The 21,375-nt window shown below is 44.0% G+C and overlaps 1 protein-coding gene across 4 annotated transcripts in view; it reads left to right on the top strand.

The window, feature by feature from the left end:
• CCDC30 (coiled-coil domain containing 30) overlaps nt 1–18,755 on the top strand; it is a 78,703-nt gene extending 59,948 nt beyond the window's left edge. For all 4 annotated transcript variants that reach the window (XM_044278387.1, XM_044278389.1, XM_044278388.1 and 1 more), the window contains 11 exons: nt 1,652–1,880; nt 2,094–2,270; nt 4,075–4,284; nt 4,511–4,668; nt 5,290–5,455; nt 6,931–7,052; nt 7,566–7,707; nt 11,229–11,365; nt 11,739–11,853; nt 15,099–15,160; nt 18,301–18,755. In XM_044278387.1, the coding sequence (XP_044134322.1) occupies nt 1,652–1,880; nt 2,094–2,270; nt 4,075–4,284; nt 4,511–4,668; nt 5,290–5,455; nt 6,931–7,052; nt 7,566–7,707; nt 11,229–11,365; nt 11,739–11,853; nt 15,099–15,160; nt 18,301–18,505 (1,723 nt within the window). In that variant the 3' untranslated portion in view covers nt 18,506–18,755. The remainder of the gene's footprint in view (nt 1–1,651; nt 1,881–2,093; nt 2,271–4,074; nt 4,285–4,510; nt 4,669–5,289; nt 5,456–6,930; nt 7,053–7,565; nt 7,708–11,228; nt 11,366–11,738; nt 11,854–15,098; nt 15,161–18,300) is intronic.
• Nucleotides 18,756–21,375: the final 2,620 nt, after the last annotated feature.

The raw sequence follows: 21,375 nt of genomic DNA, 5'->3' as shown, positions 1-21,375 counted from the left end.
AATAATTGAAATGGGTATATATTAGTTTTTTGTTAAGTTGCCTAATAATTATGCACAGTAATAGTCACCTGCACACACAGATATCCCCCTAAAATAGCTAAAACTAAAAACAAACTAAAAACTACTTCCAAAAATATTCAGCTTTGATATTAATGAGTTTTTTGGGTTCATTGAGAACATGGTTGTTGTTCAATAATAAAATTAATCCTCAAAAATACAACTTGCCTAATAGTTCTGCACTCCCTGTACAGTGATCAGTTTAGCTGTGGTGAGGACCTTTCACGGTACACCCAGTATAGAGAATCAAAGTCAAATGAGTCAAGGACCTCTGGACGTGACGTCTGCTGGATTGCTGACATATGGCTGCGGCCTGTTAACAGTCAGGAGCAACGACAGCATTTCAGTAGAATTAGGAGGAAGTTTCTATTTTACTTGGTGCCTGGGGTTCCTCCATTGTGGAGGGGAGATGCCACCACCTGGGGCATTCTTCTTAGTATTCTATGGGTGATATGAAAACAGCCAAGTGTCTTCCACAAAATGATGTATTTCCATTAAGATAGATAGATTTGCTGGCCATAGATAAAAGTCTGGTTTAGGCGATCTAATTTGTATGGGGTCGTCTACCATCTTTTTACCTGATGTAGGTAGAAAAAGGATCGGGCATGTTGGATTTCAGCATTCCAGATCCTTTGTTAGGAAATAAGTTTTTGCCAGAGGAGTCTGCCAGAAGCTTATCCCGTCTGTCCAATGAAATAAACATGCATGCTTGGCCTGGTGTACATGGAATCAGGATCTATCTGAAGTGTACGGTCAGCGTTATACTGTTAGCCAAAGATTTTCAACAGAATTGCATGATTCCAGATAAAATGAATTAAGGACTAATTAGACCACATACAGGACTAAGGCTGGGTTTTTACATTGCACCACTTCACATAACCAGGTACAGATTACTGCAAGTGCAGGTGAAGTACATTGTTTTTATATGCTTTACCTGTACTTACCGTAGCAAACTGTACGCGGTTATGCTGCACAGTTCTCAGCTGCACAGAAAACCTAGCCTTAAAGGGTTGTGCCATGATTGATGTAAAAATGAAAATCAGACCTCATATAGTAGATGACAATCTCTTTCTAGAACCAGCCCTGTACCTCATATGAGTCCAGAGATCTCCCCATTCATTGCTGCAGTTGTCCTGCTGGATTTATTTCAGCCTAGCACCTAAGGGTGAGTGTTCTTTCTTAGGGCGGCATGTCCTTTCCACTGCAGCTCTTGCCCCGTAACAGACACAGCTCCTAACCGGAGACCGGACTGGTGACAGCTGAAGATTTAAACTGAGCAGGTGCGATCATCTCAGTGAGGTGGACAAGAAATAGGGAAAAGAACAAACAGCAGGTGGCGCTATACAGATAGATTTTATTGAATAGCTCACTGGCTATACTAACTGTTTAATTACATGCAATTACAAAAGTATTCAGATCCAGGTGCTGGTTTGAAAAGGAACACTATTTTGCGTGGAACAACCCCTTGAAGGAAATAACATTCATACGTAACTGTCCATAGGAGGCTAGTTTTACAAAATTTGAGTTTTTTCATCAGAATGTGTAGCATGGATTTCTGTCTATCTTTTATTATAATATCGCCTTCGTGTTACAGCTCTGCACAAGAATACAAGAAGAAGTGTGAAATTCTCCAGAGACAGTTCCAGGAGGAGATGGAGGAAGTTAGGAGCCTGCGGGAAGAGAACCTACAGCTCAGGCAGGAGGTGACAGCCGCTAGACAGGACCTTCAGTCCAAAAGGGAGGAGAATTCACGATTTAGGCAGGAAGTTTCCAGATTGCAGGATCTTCTGTCCAAACCCCCAGATGTTGGAAATGAAGCCAAGGTAAATTAATCCTAGGTCTTTGAATCTCATGTGATGATGTTGACAAGATGACACTGGATGCAGTGGGTACAATTGTGGCATGCCAGAATACTGATTAGAGGTCTGTGCCCAAATATGTTCAGACCGCTGCTGGGTGACAGTAGATTTGTCCAGCCAGTGACAACACTGGGTCCTTTATGGGGACTTCTTTAAGATTCCCTCCCTGTTTTTCAGCCTCTCACAGGGAATTCATTGATCCAGCAACAATATGAGGAAATTCGTCAACTGCGTCAAGATCTCCACCGCGTACAAAATGTATGCAGCTCGGCTGAGAAGGAACTGAGGTATGAACGGGACAAGAACCTGGATATCAAGAAGCAACAAATCCTTCTGCAGAAGGAGAACACGAAGGTAAAAATTAAAGGCCATCTGCAGCCAGCCTTACGTTGTATGATGCCCTATGTGGTATCTTCTTGTGGCCCATATTGTGTACAGTCATACAGTATATAGGTAACCATACCATACAGTGCTTAAAGGGGATGTGTCAGCCAGGACTTTGACAGCAGTGCAGATCCCACCTCTGAGACCCGCACCTATCTCTAAAATGCGTAGTGTGCTCTCTATTTATTTCTTCATGGGAGTTCCGACAAAAAGCAGAGCGAGAGCGCACTCAGCTATCTTCGGAAGTCTGATAGAAATAAATAGCAAGAGCAACGAGCAAATGCAGCCACCGCTCGATTCACTTCTATGCAACTGCCAGAAATAGCCGAGCCAGTGACCTGCTATTTTCAGAATTCCCATCTAAATGAATGGAGGGCGGCTACGCATGTGTGGCTGCTCTCTGCTCACTTCGGGGGTCCTGTTCTGGGGATATGTGCGGGTCCTGTAGTAGGGACCCACACCTATCTGTCATTTGTGGCATATCCTAGTGATATGCCACCATAGTCTCAGATGAGACAACCCCTTTAATTATAAGTACAGTAGGGTGTCCAGATTGCCATGACAAAATAACACTTCCATGGAGATAACTAAATAGCAGTGGCATAAAATGCCACACTACCATACACAGCAAAAAGAAACTGAACAGTGCCTGTAATGTAGTGGTAGTGCCACGCAAAGCACAGATCTCCTTGAATAATGGCAATATACAGTGATGAAATAGCAGCTCAATAACCTAATACAATACTACAACTGCAAAAAAAAGGGGGTCAGTCAGCACATCCCAATGTGCAGGGGCACGCTGTCATGGCTAGAAACACAAAAAACAAAAGACAATGCAACAGCACTGCAAACCAAATAAAGTACAATGATGCCATAACTATAGAAAACATTCTGGTGCTAATGCTACGCTTATTTTGCAAATTTGAGATTCTTGGCAAATCCATTTTGTACAAATTTATTTGAGCCCGTCTGCCAAACGTCAAGGCGATCTCTATAAGACGGGAACTTAACACTAAATACTTCTTGTTATGTGCCATAATGGCCACCATAAAATTCAGGGAGTGCAGGTTCCACATGCATGCTGGGTCCACTCTGCTTTTTACGATTTTTGGTGCCATAATGGCCTCCATTAAATCCAGGGATGCGGGTACCAACATGCTGAGCCCACTCTATACTTCTCCTGGTGCCAAATGGTTTCCAATAAATACAATGAGAGCAGGCTACAGCTTTATACTTACTCTAATTAAAATCAGCCTATGAAGCAGACAGGCTAGTTTACAATAATATGCATTGTCTAAATGGAACTCCTATCAATAATTGTGGTTACAAGCCTCAGGTGTCAGGCCATATGTGCCCCTTGCCTGCCAATCACACACACGTGGTACCCCCTTAAGGATGGCCCTGACCCTAAAGAGCAAGTATTACATGTATCACAGCTCATCCTTGTGAACCCTCTTCTAGGGGGTGCTTGGTGGTAGGCGAGTGGCATAATATTGGTATTGCTGTCTTTTTCAGCCCCTCCTATTTTGCATCCAGTATACAGAAGTGTCATATTCTATTAGATGGCCCCTTCCTACAATGTGTATGTGGGGGCTACGTTGTGCTATTGGGGGCTGATTATAATGCCGTATTAGATATGTGTATGATGTCCTATCAGATATGGGCCAAATGCTAACCCCCTTGAAGCCAGAACCAGCTTATAGAGGCATACATGTTACTGAGATGTATAGAAGATGCTCATGGCACAACCTTGACATCTTCTACCGTTCCCCAGCTTACTGCCGAGCTGAATCAGGTGAAGCAGAAGCTTGCTGCCATGACTGCAACTTGTACCGGTCTTGAAGTTGATCTCGAGCAGCGGCAACATGTGATGAAAGAAATGGAGCTGCAGCTACTGAAGAGGACCCAAACTGCGAAATCCCTGTGCAGCTGGCAGGAGAGGCTGGAGCATGAGAAATGCCGAGCCGTGGAGGCGGAAAAATTGGTAAGACTGAGAAATCTACCTGACCTTATTAATTCTTAGAGAAATTATTATAAATCCATTTGCCAGATGAATGGGTCTCAATTCTCAGAACCTCTGTGCTTGGTTGATCAAGTGGATCTTGTCAGACTCTTCTGAAACCTGTCATTTCAATATGTTCTATGTGCAGATGAAGGGCGATTGAGATTACCTTGGTGAGCTTCCATTTCCATGTATTTGATATTCATAGGTGTTGGAACTAGAGCAACAACTGCGAGCCTCTCGGCACCAGGTATTGCTGCTAGAGACTCAGAATGCAGAAAGGCGCCACCTAGAGGAAGAACTGAAAAAAACAAGAGAGAACGAAGCCAAGCTAAAGGTGCAGTTACAAGATGAACAACTGAAAAGGTAACTAATTGTATCAAGCTACTAATGTGATTGCTATCTATATTTATGTTAAAGGGTTTGTCTGGGACTTAAAGGGATTTTCCCGGATTTTACATATTGGTGGCCTATCCTCAGGACAGGTCATCAACATGAGATCGGTGCCGATGAGCGATGTGGCCTCTGCCTAGGCGCAGCTCAACTCCCGGAACACCCACCTATCGGCTGCTGAAAGGGCCTTCCTCTCCCTCAGCCTAGGAGATCCATCCATTGGTCACACGGCCTTTGTGCAGCTCAGACCCATTGAAGTGAACGGAATTGAGCTACAATACCATAAAGAGCCACTGTAACATGAGTGGCGCTGTGCTTGGTATAGTATGAATAGGCCGCAGTGCCGAAGCCTCTTCAAACAGCTGATCGGTAGGGATGCCGGGATTCAGACTCCCACTGATCTGATATTGGTAACCTATGCTAGTTATCAATATTTCCCGGAGAACCCCTTTAATGTATAGTTAATGTATTGGAAGGTAATGTTCGGACCCCAGGAACAGCTCGAGAGCATTGTTACTAAAGTGCATGCTCATCAAGAATAGAGGCCCCCGAACATACCTGACTTTATGATGCCATGTGCTCACTTCTGTCTAGGAAAATCTTGGATCAAAATTTTGAAGAATTGAAGCTGGAAATGAAAGGCCTTCATGACAAAGAGATTTCCCTCACCCAGAATAATTGTGCTCTGCAACTAAAACTTCATCAGTCGCAGTCCCTACGACAACACATGGATGATGAGAAGATGTCCACAACTGCCGAGGTCTGTCACCAAGGCTATGTATTACCTCATCTTATCGTAGTTATGTCATCAGTCAGCGGAGTAAACACATAATCTGGCCATACACCTTAGGGTCCAGCAATGTGCATTCTGCATTTTGCAGACCGCACATCGCCGGCACTAACAGAATAGGACATGTTCTATTTTTTTCGAGATTGGAATTGCGGACCCGGAAGTGCGGGTACGCAATTCCGGATCCGGGCCGCATATCGTGTGGCCCTATAGAAATGAATAGGTCCGCAATTCCGTTCCGCAAAATGTGTAACGGAATTTGCGGATGTGTGAATGGAGCCTTAGATGAATGTCCGCCAAACCCGCTAATTACAGCAGGACCCAACCATCTAATGTGCATGCGGTTGTCCCAGCTATGCCCGAACAGCGGGTGTCAGGTGAAAGGAGGATTGGGCATTTTGAATTCAACATGCCTGATCCTCCGTTCTCAGAGGAGATAAGCCTCACTCATTAGTGTCTGCCTCGTCCGAGTGTGTATATGTACTGGGGGTGTCGCAGGGAATAGCTGTTGGCCGTCAGCTATCGAAGATGTATCTACACCCTTTCTCCGTGGCCCCTATATGTGACCCACGTGCAGAACGATACAGAATATATTTTGTTATGTTCTCACCTGGTGAGGCTCATCAGCTCCTGAGGTGTAGGTAACGTGCAGCGTGGGGAGGTCATGGTGGTGCAGGAGGACAGGTACAACAGAGCTGGAGGAACGAGTTGTAGCAGAGTTGACAAAGCGTGCTAGAGACCAGAATAGCTAACTGATGTAACAGAGCTGGTGCAATGTATTGGAGCCCGAAGAGCTGAGGGACGCAGCAGAGTTGATGCAGCGTGCTGGAGACTGGAAAAGCTGAATGATGTAGCAGAGTTGAGGTGTCTGCTACTGGAGACTGTAGTAGTATAGTTAAGTGACCAGTATACAGGAAAACTGGTAACCAGACATGAAAGATCAACGGCAGGTTGACATCACTGGCGAGGAGGGGGGTGAGACAGAGCATGTATCCGGGTACGGTGAGTGACAGTTTGGCTACTGAAAATCCTATGTTCCCCATTAACAGACAAAGAATTGGAGGCGAGTTGTTGGATATACAAGTCATTTTTTTTTGTCCTGCAACATCAGACCTCAAGTATCAGTATCAGACCTCAAGTCCTACAACTCCCACCATGCCCTGCTGTAGGCTGAAAGCTGTAGGCAGTCTTTGCATGCTGGGAGTTGTAGTTCTGCAACCGCTGGAGAGCCGCAGTTTGCCTGTCACTGGTCTAGTAGAACCCTCCAACAAGTATTAGAAATAACTGGTCATCCTAACTAACGCATAAGTAGTAATATGAGGCAGAAGCCACAGGTGGCTGTCAGCAGTCCCTTACATCCCATTTATATGGCACCTCCTAGATTAACAATGGCAGGAAAACGCCTTCTTTTGACAGTTTGTCTGACATATTGTGACGTCTTCTAGCGCACACACTTGGAGAGCTCGAATCAGAAGCTTTTGGAAGAACTGTCCCAAGTACAAGAGGAGAAGGAGCAGCTACACAAAGAATATGATAAACTATCCAAACAGCTGGATGACTATATCAGGTAAGATGGTGGCTCATAAAACTACCCGAGAGCTGCTAATCCATCCACACTCCTTCAGTGACCGCCCGCTGCATCCTAGGCGCACCAAGACACGTTATCGGAGGTCCTTCCTCCCAGCAGCGGGTAGGATTTATAACCACCACTGTTCCCAGAAACCCAGTAGTGATTTCTTGTATTTTTACTCTTTCATTTCTAATTACTCTTATTTTTGCTCCTGTTGTGAATGTGATTGCTGCTGTTATGCCAAAATTTCCCCACTGAGGGACAATAAAGGGATTTTCTTCTTCTTCACACTTCCCACCAATACAAAGAAATGAGGGGCTTGTGTTAGGTAGAGTCCCACAACCCCAGCTCTGCTGTTTCACCAAGACCCCACACTGTTCCCATAGGGGAATAGCACGTCCTTACTGCTGTTGGGAGGAAATCCATGTAGGCAGAGAACCTCTAGACCCCCAGTATGGGATGCTTGTATCTACAAAAAAGCTATATTCGGTTTTTTTCCTGTTCAACTAGGAAATATAATGAAAGACAGCTTCGATATAAAGCCAAACTCAGCCAAGCAAAGGAGATTCACTTAAGTGAAGGAAACCAGAAGGATCTGCACATTAAGCAGCTGGAAATGGAGCTTGCCTTCAGCCGGAGCCAGGCAGAAAAGGTAAAGAGCAAGTTACTGTCATCCTGAACCTACTCTTATGTATAGGGTAATCTAACACGAGAGCTGGACAATGCAAATAGATTTTTTTTTTTCTTTGACTGCCTTGTGTAACTCGGCGCTTTACTATACGAGGGGCGTATTTGATTGGCACCTCAACACTAAAGATCTTACATGTGCTCATTGGCTTCCCATTTAACGCTTTTGCGCCTCTCCAATCCACTCTCACTCTCTGCTGCCTGGTTAATCCACCTCTCCTCTCGTTCCACTTCTGCCTCTTCCCCACCAGTCCACACACTGGATACTTATTGCCTAGAGAATCTACAACTTGTCCCCTCCATATATCTCTGACCTCTTCCAATACTGCCCATGTAATCTCCAATCTGCCTGACTCTTCTCTTCCCATCACTGTCTCCTGGATTTCATTCATGCATTTCCACATAGTCTGGAACTCACTATCCCAACACATCTGACTCACCCCACCAAAGAATCCTTCAAAAGCAACCTGAAAACTCACCTAAAAAACAGCTTCCAGCCTACAAGAACTCTGCTCTGACTACACTGCCATCTGAGCAGCTTCTACCTGTCTCCTTCTCCCTTATAGATTGTCAGCCCTCGCGGGCAGGGTCCTCTGCCCCTTTGTAACAGTCTGTCACTCATTTAGTCAGGTTTATTGCACATGTTTTTTTTTAAAATCATGTACAGTATGTAAATGTTTTTTTTTTCATATGTACAGCACCTTGGAATTAATGTTGCAGTAAAATAATTATCAAGTGATGGCCAATGTAAGTTTTGGTCCTATGGGAGGCCCCAGCACCAATAGCTACATTTCTGCATGGCTGTGTGAACTTGAGAAGGGCTTCAGGGTTTCTCATTTCCAGTCCTCGTGACCCACCTACCAGTCATGTTTTCAGGATTTCCTTAGTATTGAGCAGGTGATATAATTAGTGTCCATGCATCAGGACTTGCCACAGGTATTCATTCTGTGGGATATTCTCAAATCGGTATATTCTCAAATCGGTAGGTGGGTCCCAAGGACCTGAGTTGAGAAACCCTGGCTTACAGGCACTGCAACCGTGGCAGATAAGGGTGAAAGGAGAAGCCCAAGGGTCATGCCAACTTTATCTGCTACTGAAGATAGATAATACGAGTACTTGGCTACACGTCTTAGCATTGAAATTGCAACACCAAGAAAGAAAAGTCATGAAAGTATGGAACTCACAGGATCGATTGACATCATGTCACGGTCCCTCAGGTGACTGATGTCAGGAAATCAAGGAGATTGGCTGAGCGTGGAGGAATCTAACAGCCTCCTTGATTTCTCTTGATTCAGTGTTGATAGGGTTAATGAGCAATCCGCTTTTCTCAGCTGTTGCTCAGTGGTCATCACTTCTAACCTTTATAGTCTGACCCAACCCTTCTGACTATGCGGTAGATAGCTTTATTAGGGTTTGGCTGAGCTGGTGTGAGGTTGTCTTTGGTGTTCCTGTTCTTCCATCTCTACAGAAGTTAATGGTTACATTTGTTTATATTTGCGATATTCCCTGTTGTTGTATCTGGGCCTGAGACAGAGACTTCCATTCGTCCATCTGGGGAGGAATGGGTTGTCTCTGGTCCTAGCCTTATAGGGAAATCAGGGCCTAGGTATCCTGCTTATGAATATTCCTACCTTCAAGGTCTATTCATGTTGATAGATAGTCAGGGCCCGGATTAGGGTTGTCTAGGAGGTGACCTGTTTCTTCCCTAGTTTCCAGGCCCAGTTACTGTTCCCCTTTCCTCCTGTATTCAGTGTGGAGTTTTCCCCCCACACTGATCGTGACACATCAGGGGCGTAGCTGTAGGGGAAGCGGCTGCTTTGGGGCCCAAATTTAGAAGGGGCCAACCCAGGAGGAGGACTAAAAGATTTAATTGTGAGGGCCCCCTCAACAGTATTATAAAATTCCTGGGGGTGGCCCCGTTCAAAAAATTGCTGTTTGGCCCAGTCATTTATGCCACTGATAGACATGTTAATGATATGCAAATAATAAAAAATGGAAGCAGAATATTCAAAACATGGCAATTTATTTAGGATCGAGTATGAGCACCCCGTGCAGGAATATATGCACCTGCACACCTTGACATGCTATCAGTAAGGTTATTAATGGTTTTCTGAGTGTTCTGTCACATTGAATGCACTTAGGCACGCAAATCATCCACTGCTGGCAGTTCTTTGCAATTGCCAACCAATGATGTCTCAGATGTGCTTTATGGGAGAGAAGTCCAGAGATCCTGCAGGCCAAACATGCTCCAGGGACACTTTAGATAAGTGGTTGTGCCACTGGTTCCACGACCAAATCAATGTAACACTGAGCTATTCTATCTGAAATGAAGACTAGAGGGGTCCAGCTACAGTACATTATGCCACCCCACACAAAATAATCCCAGGAGTAGGAATGATGTAAAGCTCACTTGTGAAGGCCTCCTCATGGCGTTGCCCACGGCTATCATTGCATCTGAGACAAAAGTGGGACCCATCACTGAAGAGGACAGATCTCTTTTCCAGCCTCCATTGCTGTCTTGCTGTACACCAAGATTGCCTTTGAGAGCAGTGGTATGAGGTCAGTGAAACATCTGTAGCTAGACATCTGACTCACAGCCTAATGTGGTGTAAATTCCTTCTGATGGTTTGTGTAGACACCGTTGCCGCCCTAGGCTTGGGATGTGACGTCCAATTTCACTTGCAATAGAGAATGGATCACTACGCGCCATTCTTCTAATCAGACGATCCATCCATGCAGAGGTTTGTCTCTGTGCACCTCCTAGTGTAATTCCAGTTCGTCATTCTTTCAAACATCGGGATATACAACGAGAAAACAGCGCTGACACCTCGGTCTAGGCTCGTAGCAATCTGACGGACCTATAAATCAAGGTCTCTCAGTTCAAGGATTCTGTCCCTCTCAGTTTGCAACAAGTAGCAATAATAGGCACATCAATAAACAGGAGGCATCACACAATCATTCCACATAACATCATCCAATTTTTGAGGTTTCATGTGGCTAAAAAGCTTTAAAAGGGTTATCCAATTTCTGAAACAGCCCCCCCATGTGCCAGGCCCCTCACAGGTAATATACTTACCCCGCTCCTGGTCCCCTCACTGCTTTTCCCTGCACACAGATGAAAACATCCGGTGTCGGGGGGGGGGGGGGGGGGGCAGCCAATAGCAGGAGGGGATGGGCCTCCCTAGCGCCCCCTGCGATGCGCGGTAAGTATATTACCTGTGAGGGGCCCGGCACATGGGGGGGGGGGGGGGGGGCTGTTTCAGAATTAATTTGGACAACCCCTTTAATCTGGCTTTTATGACCCTCCCACATGCCACAGATTGGAGCTAGGTGCTTGAAAATGTGATCATCTGCAGATTAGTGACTCCTGCCACTTCCTGGAATTGCATAACCTTCTAGCTTGTTCTTGGTGTTGCAACTTAACTATTGAGGATTGGATGTACACCCCTGCAGAAAATCTGAAATATTGCCATTTTCTTTCATTAGGAGCAGCAGTGGATCAGTAGAATCACAGCTGACAATGAGAATCTACATCAGGAGAAGAGACATTTACTTCAGAAGATCGCAGAGTGTGAAGCGTCAGACAGGAATCACAAGTGGAAACTGTTGTCAGTACAGAACAGGTACGGATCCTAGTCATGTTGGGCCGAGATGCGTCACCAGTAATGATGATTGGTGAGGCATCTGCCTGTCCTTTACCTCCTGGCATCATTGAGGTCTAAATTCCCACTTCTCTATGAGCGAATGGCAGAACTTTTCAATATTCATGTTTTCTAATATGTTGGAGCATCCACGCTTGTGCTTATGATTTCCACCCCCCTTACATATGCCTGGGGTGAGGCAACAAATTATATATAGGACTATTTCATATGACAGAACATGGCTGCATTTTGTGTGTGGTGATCGTACATTACAAGAAGCATCCATACTCCATCCACCTCCTACATCTGATGTGCTCCAGACTGTTCCTACCTAAAGTATGTGTCTTCTTTACAGGGCAGATATCTTGGATGAAGAAAACCGACAACTGCAAGAAAGTCTGCTCCAGCTCTATAACCAGGTGGCATCACTGGAACGGGTATTAAAGAAACTGCAGTCGCTCAATCTTGCTGTAAGAGAAATAAAACTAGACCGAGATTACAGAAACGTTTCATTAAAAGGGTTTTCCGAGATTTAAATACTTATGACCTACTCCCTGGATCTGATCGTTGGGGGTCCGACACACTGGAACAGCTGTTTGAGAAGGCACCGACGCTGTGATTGCCGCTGCCTTCTCTGTGCTTACCAAGCAAAGCGCCGTACATTGTATAAGTTGTACTCGGTATCGCAGCTCAGCTCTATTCATTTCTATGGGGCTGAGCTGCACCTAGGCCATGAGACCAATGAACGGGTCATCACTTGGCCTACAGAAAGCCCAGAGAAGGCTGCGAGCCCCAGTGCTTCTCAAACAGCTGATCGGCATGGGTCCCAGGTGTCGGGCCCTCACCCATCAGATACTGATCACCTATGCAGAGGATAGGCTATCAATATTTTAAGGGGTTGTCGGGTTCAGAGCTGAACCCAGACATACCCATATTTTCACCCAAGCAGCCCCGCCGGTTGTTAGCATTAGAGCATCTCATGCTCCGATGCGCTCCCTTGCCTTCGCTAGATTGCGCAGGACACAGGCTCTTTTATTTACTATAACACACTGCCGGGCGGAGGCTTCTGATGGGTGTGCTTTAGCGCTGCTCTATTCATTTTACTGGCTAGGACAGCACTATAGCCCGCCCATCAGTGCCGGTGACGTCACCGGGTTTCCTGGCAGCCCGGTTCGTCACCAGAACTCCTGAAAATGCTATTGCCCTGCGCGATTTAGCGCAGGGCAAAGGAGAGCATCGGAGCATGAACTGCTCTTATACTCAAGTCAGGGGGGGTGCCTGTGTGAAAATGGAGGTATTCAGGGTTCAGCTCTGAACCCAGACAACTCCTTTAAATCTCAGAAAACTTTATCTGAAATTTGCCTTAAAATCTATAAAAATAGTGTAATGAACCCAAATAGCCCAGGTCCTCATTGTTTGGTGGGATCTGAAAACTATAGAGCGGCTTTAGCTGTCATGTGAATGTGACAACGGGCAGACATACCATATGTGCATCCGCACAGAGGCCCAGTGGGTAAAGTAGGCACATCGCATCATGCACATGAGTGTTTCTGTATTGCAGTCTGCACGATCCACAAAATACAGATGCCTTCCATGTGCAATCTGCATTGTTCTCACTCCTGTCCACAATATGGACAGAATAGAACATGTTTTATAATGTGCGGAATGGATGCATGTATGCGGACAGCGCACAGATGACATCTGTGTGCTGTTAGTTTTTTTATTTTTGCAGGCACATGGAAATGAATGGGTCTGTGTGCAGTCTGCAAGAATTGCGGATCGGACATGGATACAAAATATGGTCGTGTGCATGAGGCCTTCAATGCCCTTTCCAGCTGTCTCCTAGATTTCATGTAAGGGACTGATCTATAATAAACGTCATGTCCCACAATCTCAGAGAAATAAGAGGGCTGATCTATTGCCAGCTATTGGAGATCAAGGTGCCCATTATACTCTGCTGTGTCCACCTCTGCCTATGACATGGTCACTGGCAAATTTCTCTTTCTCACGATCTACTGGTTTTAAAGGGGTTGTGCATAGAGGAAAAATTAAAAACAGCTATATGGTCCGGTCTCATCACAAAGGAAATGCCTACTCAGCCAATGAGCCCTTTCTAATGAACAACCCCTTTAAGGAGATTTCACCCTACAGATCCATATTTTTCTCACTAGAGACACTAAAATAGCACTATAATGTAAGAACGCCACCAGGTAGCCCCCTATATGCCCTTCTTGACCCTTGGTGACCTGTGAAATGTGAGATATTTGGTCTTGTGGCAGAGCTTTAAATCATTGAAAATGGTGCACTACAATGGTAGATGCAATTGACAATATATGGCTAAACCCTCACACTGATATTAAAATAAGACTTTTGCCAATATATACTTATATCAAGAACATACCAGAGACCACGCACCCCGTCAAGGTATCTCAATGTGGCAAGGGACCTAATGCTAACCTACCTATGCCGCATGGACAATTTATGATAGGTGCATAAAGTCCGACACAGCCAGCAGCTCCCAGTTACCTCCAGCGTGAAATCACACATACAATGGGAGGAGGCTGTGAGTCCCACCTATAACTGGGTCATGTGATGCAGGCTGCCCAGGTGCACCTGAATGTTACCCATAGATCAAAATTAAGGCCCATTCAAACCTGAGGTTGCCCCACCTCCAGGCATACATATACAAACAAAATCACAGAATAAGGCCTCATGCACACGACCGTATTTTGTTTCCGTGTCCGATCCGGGTTTTTTTGCGGATAGGATGCGGACCCATTCATTTCAATGGGTCCGCAAAAAATGCGGACAGCACACCATGTGCTGGCCGCAGCAGTATGTCCGTTCCGTTGCTCCGCAAAAATAATTGTGCATGTCCTATTTTTTTCTAGTTTGCGGACAAGGATAGGCATTGCTACAATGGATCCGCAAAAAAAACGGATGCCATACGGAACGTCATCCGTTTTTTGGGCGGATCTGCAATTTGCGGACCGCAAAACACATACGGTCGTGTGCATGTAGCCTTAAGCGGTCTAACGGCAAAAGATGCTCAAAACCCCTGATGCTGTTGCGCATTTTTACCCGGGGGAGCAAATCCTGCCCATGTGATCCGTTGCTAACAGTAATCCCCAGCAAAAATGCATACAATGGAGGATGCTGGCAGCGGACCACGTGTACCACAAAAACATCCTAAACAGGTCTTAAAAGCAGAAAATTCTCAAAACCCCATATGCTGTAGAGCAGCATTTCCCAACCAGCGTGCCTCCAGCTGTTGCAAAACTACACCTCCCAGCATGCCCGGACAGCCTTTGGCTGGTTGGGAAACACTGCTGTAGAGCATTACTAATCGGGGGAGCAAATCCTGCAAAAATGCATACAATGGAGGATGCCCACAATGGACCACATGTAAGACAAATGTGCGGCTGGGGCTTATAAGAAACAGAAAATCACTGAAAATGGTGCACTAGAATTAAAAATATATGGCTGAACCCTCACACTGTATTAAAATGAGACTTTAGTCTATGAGGCCAGATTATTTGCAGACATTGCATTAGAGTGGATGTCTAGTGTAATTATCCATCATGTTATAGTGTGTGAGGGGTCAGTGACTGGAACTTTCTGTAGTCATCACCCTTTAAAAGGGGTTTTCATTTCTCACCAACCCTTTTTGAGCTTTATGACATATTACCGTACTTTTGCTTTTCTTATTTCATAGGATATTACCAAGGTAATGACACCCGAGTGTCTTCTCAGACCAGATGCAATCCTAAATAACAGGTAAGGAAAAAAAACTGATTGTCTTTTAGGCTGGCCGCTGCTGTGTGTATCTGTGTTAGGCTACTTTCACACTAGGGTCCAGCAAAAACGCTTCCGTTACTGATAATACAACCATCTGCATCCGTTATGAAAGGATCCGTTTGTATTATCTGTAACATAGCCAAGACGGATCCGTCATAAACTCCATTGAAAGTCAACGGGGAACGGATCCGTTTTCTATTGTGTCAGAGTTAAACGGATCCGTCACTATTGACTTGCATTGTGGGTCATGACGGATTCTTTTTGCTCCGCATTCCATGACTGAAAGAAAGCCGCAGCTTACTGCGGTTTGCTCTCCGGTATGGAAACGAAACGGATTGCTTTTTGGAGCATTCCATTCTGTTCGGTTACGTTTTGTCCCCATTGACAATGAATGGGGACAAAACGAAAGCGCTTTTCTCCAGTATTGAGATCCTATGATGGATCTCAATACTGGAAAATTAAATGCTAGTGTGAAAGTAGCCTTATACAGCCCGTCAGTTCATTACAACGTCTACAGTATGAGGTAATAATTACAGCCTAAGGGTCCATTCACATGTCCACATAAATGGGTCCACATCCATTATGCAATTTTGCGGAACAGGTGCGGACCCATGTGCTGTCCGCATCCGCACTTCCGTTCCACGGCCCCGCAAAAAAGAGAGCATGTCCTATTCTTCTCCGCAGCCATATCATAGTGCGGATCGCACATGGCCGGTATCTATATTTTGCGGATCCACAATTTGCGGACCACAAAACACTTGCAGACGTGTGAATTGACCCTAAGGATAATGTCACATGCAGCAGATTTTTCCAATGTAGATTTGGCTTTACCCCCTGAAAGTCAGTACCTTGTGGAGACACCTTTTGCTGCAATTCCAGATGCAAGTCTCTTGGAGTATGTCTCTATTAGCTTAGCACATCCAGACCGTGATTTTTGCCCATTCTTCCAGGCAAAACCGCTCCAGCTCCTTAGATGGGTTGTGCTGGTGTCCAGCAGTCTCCAACTCATGCCCCAGATTCTCCACCAGATTGAGGTCTGGGCTTTGGCTAGGCCATTCCAAGGCATTTAAGTGTTTCTCTTTAAACCCCCCATCCACTTGTGACTGGGACTTTGAACATCCCTTTCCTATGTATTGTACTGTACATTGATGTACTGTTTGTGGTCAATGTTTACCTGCAATTTTCTTTCTAAAAAAAGGATCTTTCCACATTAAATTAAGGTAGGAAAACCCAAAAGTAATTGATTTCCTACTTGCTTTTTATGGAATCAGTTCTTTTTGGCAACAAATGGGCAGATAAAATATGGAGGTGTGCCCCTGCTCTAAATATGAGTCACTAAGGTACGCCAAGTAAATGTAATTTGTAAAACTTCAAATAAGTTATCCCCTGCATCAGTGTTATTATGGCTACCGTCCGACACCTGGCGACCAGCTTTGTCGGACCTACCGACCATACTAGTACAAGCAGCTAGACTATTAGTCCCGCTGAATTGGCTCCGGCCTACATCTCCCTCCTTAGAGGATTGGTACACAAAAATAGACCAAATATTCTTGATGGAGGAACTGGCAAGTTGGGCTTACAGGACGCATGGTAGATTCTTCGAGTTGTGGGCTCATTGGAGAGAATTTAGGGCGAAATAATTAAAGTTATAGAGCCAGATTTATCATTAGCTCAGGTCAGAATAATGGAGTGAAAAAGTCCCCCAAAAAATGCGCAAACGCTAAAACTGTGCACACTTTTTTTTCTGCTCTGCACTATGCTCGCCAGTTTTCTGAAAGTGGGCGTGTTTTCTTATGTAAATGAACCTCTAGACAGATTTACTATTGGGACTATTTAAAAAGTCGCAAAAAAGTCGCAATTTCACTCCAGTGAGGACCATGCTTATCTTATGAGACTTTTTAATAGAACATGCGACTTTTTCGTAAAGATGTGTGACTTTTGTAAAGCTGTTTACTGACTGATAAACTGCTACTGTCAAACCACATTTATTACAGTCTTAAAGGGCTGATCATAAATCTGACTTGGCTAAAACTGACTTTAGCCATATGTGAAAGTGGAGTGAGCTCACAGAGTCATGATAAATCTGGCCCATAGTGTTGTGGGAACGTATCTTACTCATGTATTCCGTAATTTTGAACGAGGAGGGCATCCGGAGCTGGGCGCGCACATGACGATACATAACTGCAGTATTACTAATAGAATCAACCGAACCGTTGGAATTTATGTTTTTATTTCAATGTTCTTGTCGAAATTTGTATCTATGTATACTCTGATATTCAAGTTTCCTGGAAAATGTCGGATCACTTATGATTCGCTTTTAGTGTACGAATTATTCTTGCCTTTATCTCATCTGTGATGATCTGATAATTGAGTCTCTCAATAAAAAGAGATTCGTTAAATATGAGTTACTAAGGTAAAGGTCCCAGTTCATAGATACATGGATAAAGTGCTCCTCCTGTAATCAATGCAGTAGATGTGTCAAAGTTAGGCTTCACTTGTGCTGCATGAAAGTACGCACATAGAAAAGGCCAACAACCCATAATATCCCCAACTCAATAAACTGGGTGTAGCAGTATCATGTCTGAACGCTATAGACACCTTTGGGCCATTTTTCTTGATTGCTTTAGCTGTATTTTAGGAGAAAAAAAAGTCTTTGTAATAGGTTTTTATCAAGAATTTTGCTTTGCGAGGCTTCTGCAGCTTCTTTGATACAATACGTAGCAGCTGCAGAATGCTGTATAATCCGTCAAAACTATCTGCCTGGCGGCTTGGTCTCCAGACCCTCTCTCTCTTCTCCTGAACAATCTTCTACGCTGATTTATGAACAAATCAGAGGTCATTTTTGATGTGGTCATAAATCAGCTTTATTTTGGAGACCAAGCCGGCCTGACAGATTTATCATAAAAATGAATGTACTGTAAAACACAGAAGCTATATAAGGAGGCAATAACACAACTGTATTTTCGGTCCGTGTCCGATCAGCATTTTTTGTGGATTCATTCATTTCATTGTGGCAGCAAAAGATGTGGACAACCATGTGCTGTCAGCATCTGTATGTCCGTTCCACAGCCCCGCAAGTAAAATAGAAATTCTTCTAATAATTCAGATTTTCTTTTCAGCCCCTCAGAAATTGAACCAGCAAGTTCACCTGTGATGTCAGAAGTGATTGACGCTACAAAACTTCAGCAATCCCCAGAAATCCCTATGACCCTGTCGCTCTTGGACACTTTGGAAGTTGGATATCTCAATGTTGCTTCCCCTGGAATTCCCAACTCTTCCCTTGAACCACCTGTGACTCCAGAACCTTGCACTGACAACGTATGAACGGAGGTGTAGGGGTGGCAACGATTGGGTTGTGCATCGGTCCTTTATGAACAATTTCTCCCTATACTTACCAATGAGTATAATTAATAAATGCTGATCCACTCACCAGTGATGGCAGAGTTAGCGGTTTGCACCGTTTGGAAACAACTGTGATGGATGTAGGTGCCTTCCCTTTAAGAGTATTAATCCTCAAGCTGCTACCTGTACAGTGACTTTGCAGATGTTTGTATTTTTATATTAGTTCATTAAAATCTTTTTTAAAACCATCGATGGTCTGTGTTATCTTTGCATCAGAATGAACACTGGAAGTATGGAAAGTATACCAGTATGCCCAGTCTTCTATTAAAGGGGTTGTGTCATCTCATACATTGTTTATTTACAATTGGTCACTAGGACCATAGATGTCCCTGATTGACACGTGTTACTAAGTCTAAAATTTAAACTTTTATTACTTGTCCTTAAAATGTTTCGAACACTACAATTAAAATAATCAGCTATGCTTGCTAGATACATTCATAATAGTGCCAATGACTCTGTTTACTAGGTGATCCCACTAGAGGGCGCTTGTAACTGTTAGCTGTTTGAGGCTCTGCTGCCTATTATTACGGTGCCCCAGTGCTATATTACTGCGCTCTGTTATTGTCACAGTGCGCTGTTTCAAACAGCAATCGCCCTCATGAGGTACACTTTCTCTCTTTGTATTAACAACAGATCATTTCCTAGCCATGCATACACTGGCTAAAACACGCTATCTGCCCCCCGACATGTTTCGCCAAACACTTGGCGTCTTCAGGGGCTGAGCCAAACACTGAGGCAAATAGAGTCTTCTCAACACAAAATCTACCTGTAAATGCTTTGGATATTAACTTTGCATTTAAAGAACTGAACAGAACATATAAACAATATATAAGATCAATCTGGGAAATAACCAGTTTGGAGACTTACCTACAGCAAAACATTGTATATAGGGGCATTAGGATTAATATCAGACCGAACTCCCATCAGGATGACCCAGAATTCTTGAAAGGCTGGGAGGATCTGTTGACTGACTGCTCTTTACGTATGCAAACATACCTGCTAGAGTATGAAAAACAGTCATTGAGCAAAATAGCAGTACAGCTAGAGAAGGAGATCAATGATATACAAGTATTCCGGGCTCAAACAGAATTCACAAACCTAGAGACTAAACTCCAAAAAAATATTGAATATTTGCAAAGCGAAGTTAAAGAAAGGAAACATCGCAAGTATAACAGGGACAAAAAGGATTTTGAGACAGGAAAGGTATATGTAAAAAACAACCAAACCAACTATCGCAGCAATTATAACCGCAGCGAAAATACTGACATTTCAGAGTCAGATATATCTGAACCTGAAACTTATACTACTACGTATAAGACTGGCTATAGACCCAGATATAAACGGAGAGGAAACAATAGATCCAACAGACAGGCCTATAGTAGAGGATATTCGCAGGATACTTCAAGATGTCCCAACCCAGTACTAACAAATATGAGTGGAGCAACAGGAGGAGGAGGAGAACAAGTTATGACAGCACAGTCATCATCCTGTTCATCATTGCCTCAACCAACTGGCAGTGGTTTACTGGGAAATCCCAATCAAGCAGGGAATATCACCCAGACATTGATGCCCCATTTTTTAGTACCGGGGGTACAGCTCAGGGACAGAGACAAGTGGGGGTATCGTCAGGGGACGTAGCTGCAATACCATGTAGCGATATGCAAATTATCAACCTCACTGACATGATACTGACCCCAGAACATCAGACCATGTTAAGCAAAGGATTATCATTTACACCATTACCCTATTTTGACTGTTTTAGTTGGGTCAAAGATGTTAATTTATTTGCGAGGAAATTGGCATTATATAAAGAGCATAAAAATTTGGAAAGAGACCCAACAAAACAAAGTGCTAAAGAAGCAGAAGCGGTACAAATCTTAGAAGATCTTCAGAGGGAACATCAGGGAGAAATAGTGCCACTCAGGGCACCCCATAGTACATTAACTCCACAATCAAGGTTTACTCCGCCATTTACGAAATATGGGAAAATAGAGTCGTTTGTAGACTTGGTCACAAAGGATCTTCAAAAAATCAAGACTAGTAAAAGCTCCCTGGGATCTAACCTAACTCCACAGGAGAAAGAAGCCCTGGATAGCCTGATAAAAAATGACAACGTGGAGATAAAGCCCTCGGATAAAGGAGGGAACATAGTGCTCCTGGGTAAGGAATACTATGTAAGTATGGTGATGACCCTCCTAAATGACAATAACACATACCGATTATTAGGAGAAAATCCTACAGAGAGGTTCAAACACGATCTAAAAGCTATTTTGGATGAGGCAAAGGGAAGGGGTCTCATCACCAAGGAGGAGATGAGAGTCCTCTATAACCCTCATCCAACAATAGCTACTTTTTACGCTATCCCCAAGGTGCACAAAAAACGTGATCCTATCCCAGGGAGGCCAATAGTATCAGGTAATCAGAGCCTATGTGAGGGGATTAGCAGCTATGTAGACCAAATTATATCACCATTTGTGTCTAGTTTATCCTCGTATCTTAAAGATACCAAGGACACGCTGATGAAACTTCAGGGCATTCAGGTCAGCCAGACCACACATATAGCGAGTCTGGATGTTGAAGCTCTATATACCAGCATCCAACATGATCTTGGCCTAGCAGCAATCAGACATTATTTAAACAAAAAAGGGATACAATATCAAGAGCACAATGAGTTTGTTTTATCACTATTGAATTTTTTGTTGACACACAATTATTTCACTTTTAATGGGAAGTATTATTTACAGATAATTGGGACAGCTATGGGGACTATTTGTGCCCCGAGCTTCGCAAAT

Source organism: Bufo gargarizans, chromosome 2 (assembly GCF_014858855.1).
Source record: "Bufo gargarizans isolate SCDJY-AF-19 chromosome 2, ASM1485885v1, whole genome shotgun sequence".
NCBI lineage: Eukaryota > Metazoa > Chordata > Amphibia > Anura > Bufonidae > Bufo > Bufo gargarizans.
The sequence above is the reverse complement of the archived record's forward strand: the minus strand, read 5'-3'. Positions and strand labels throughout refer to the sequence as shown.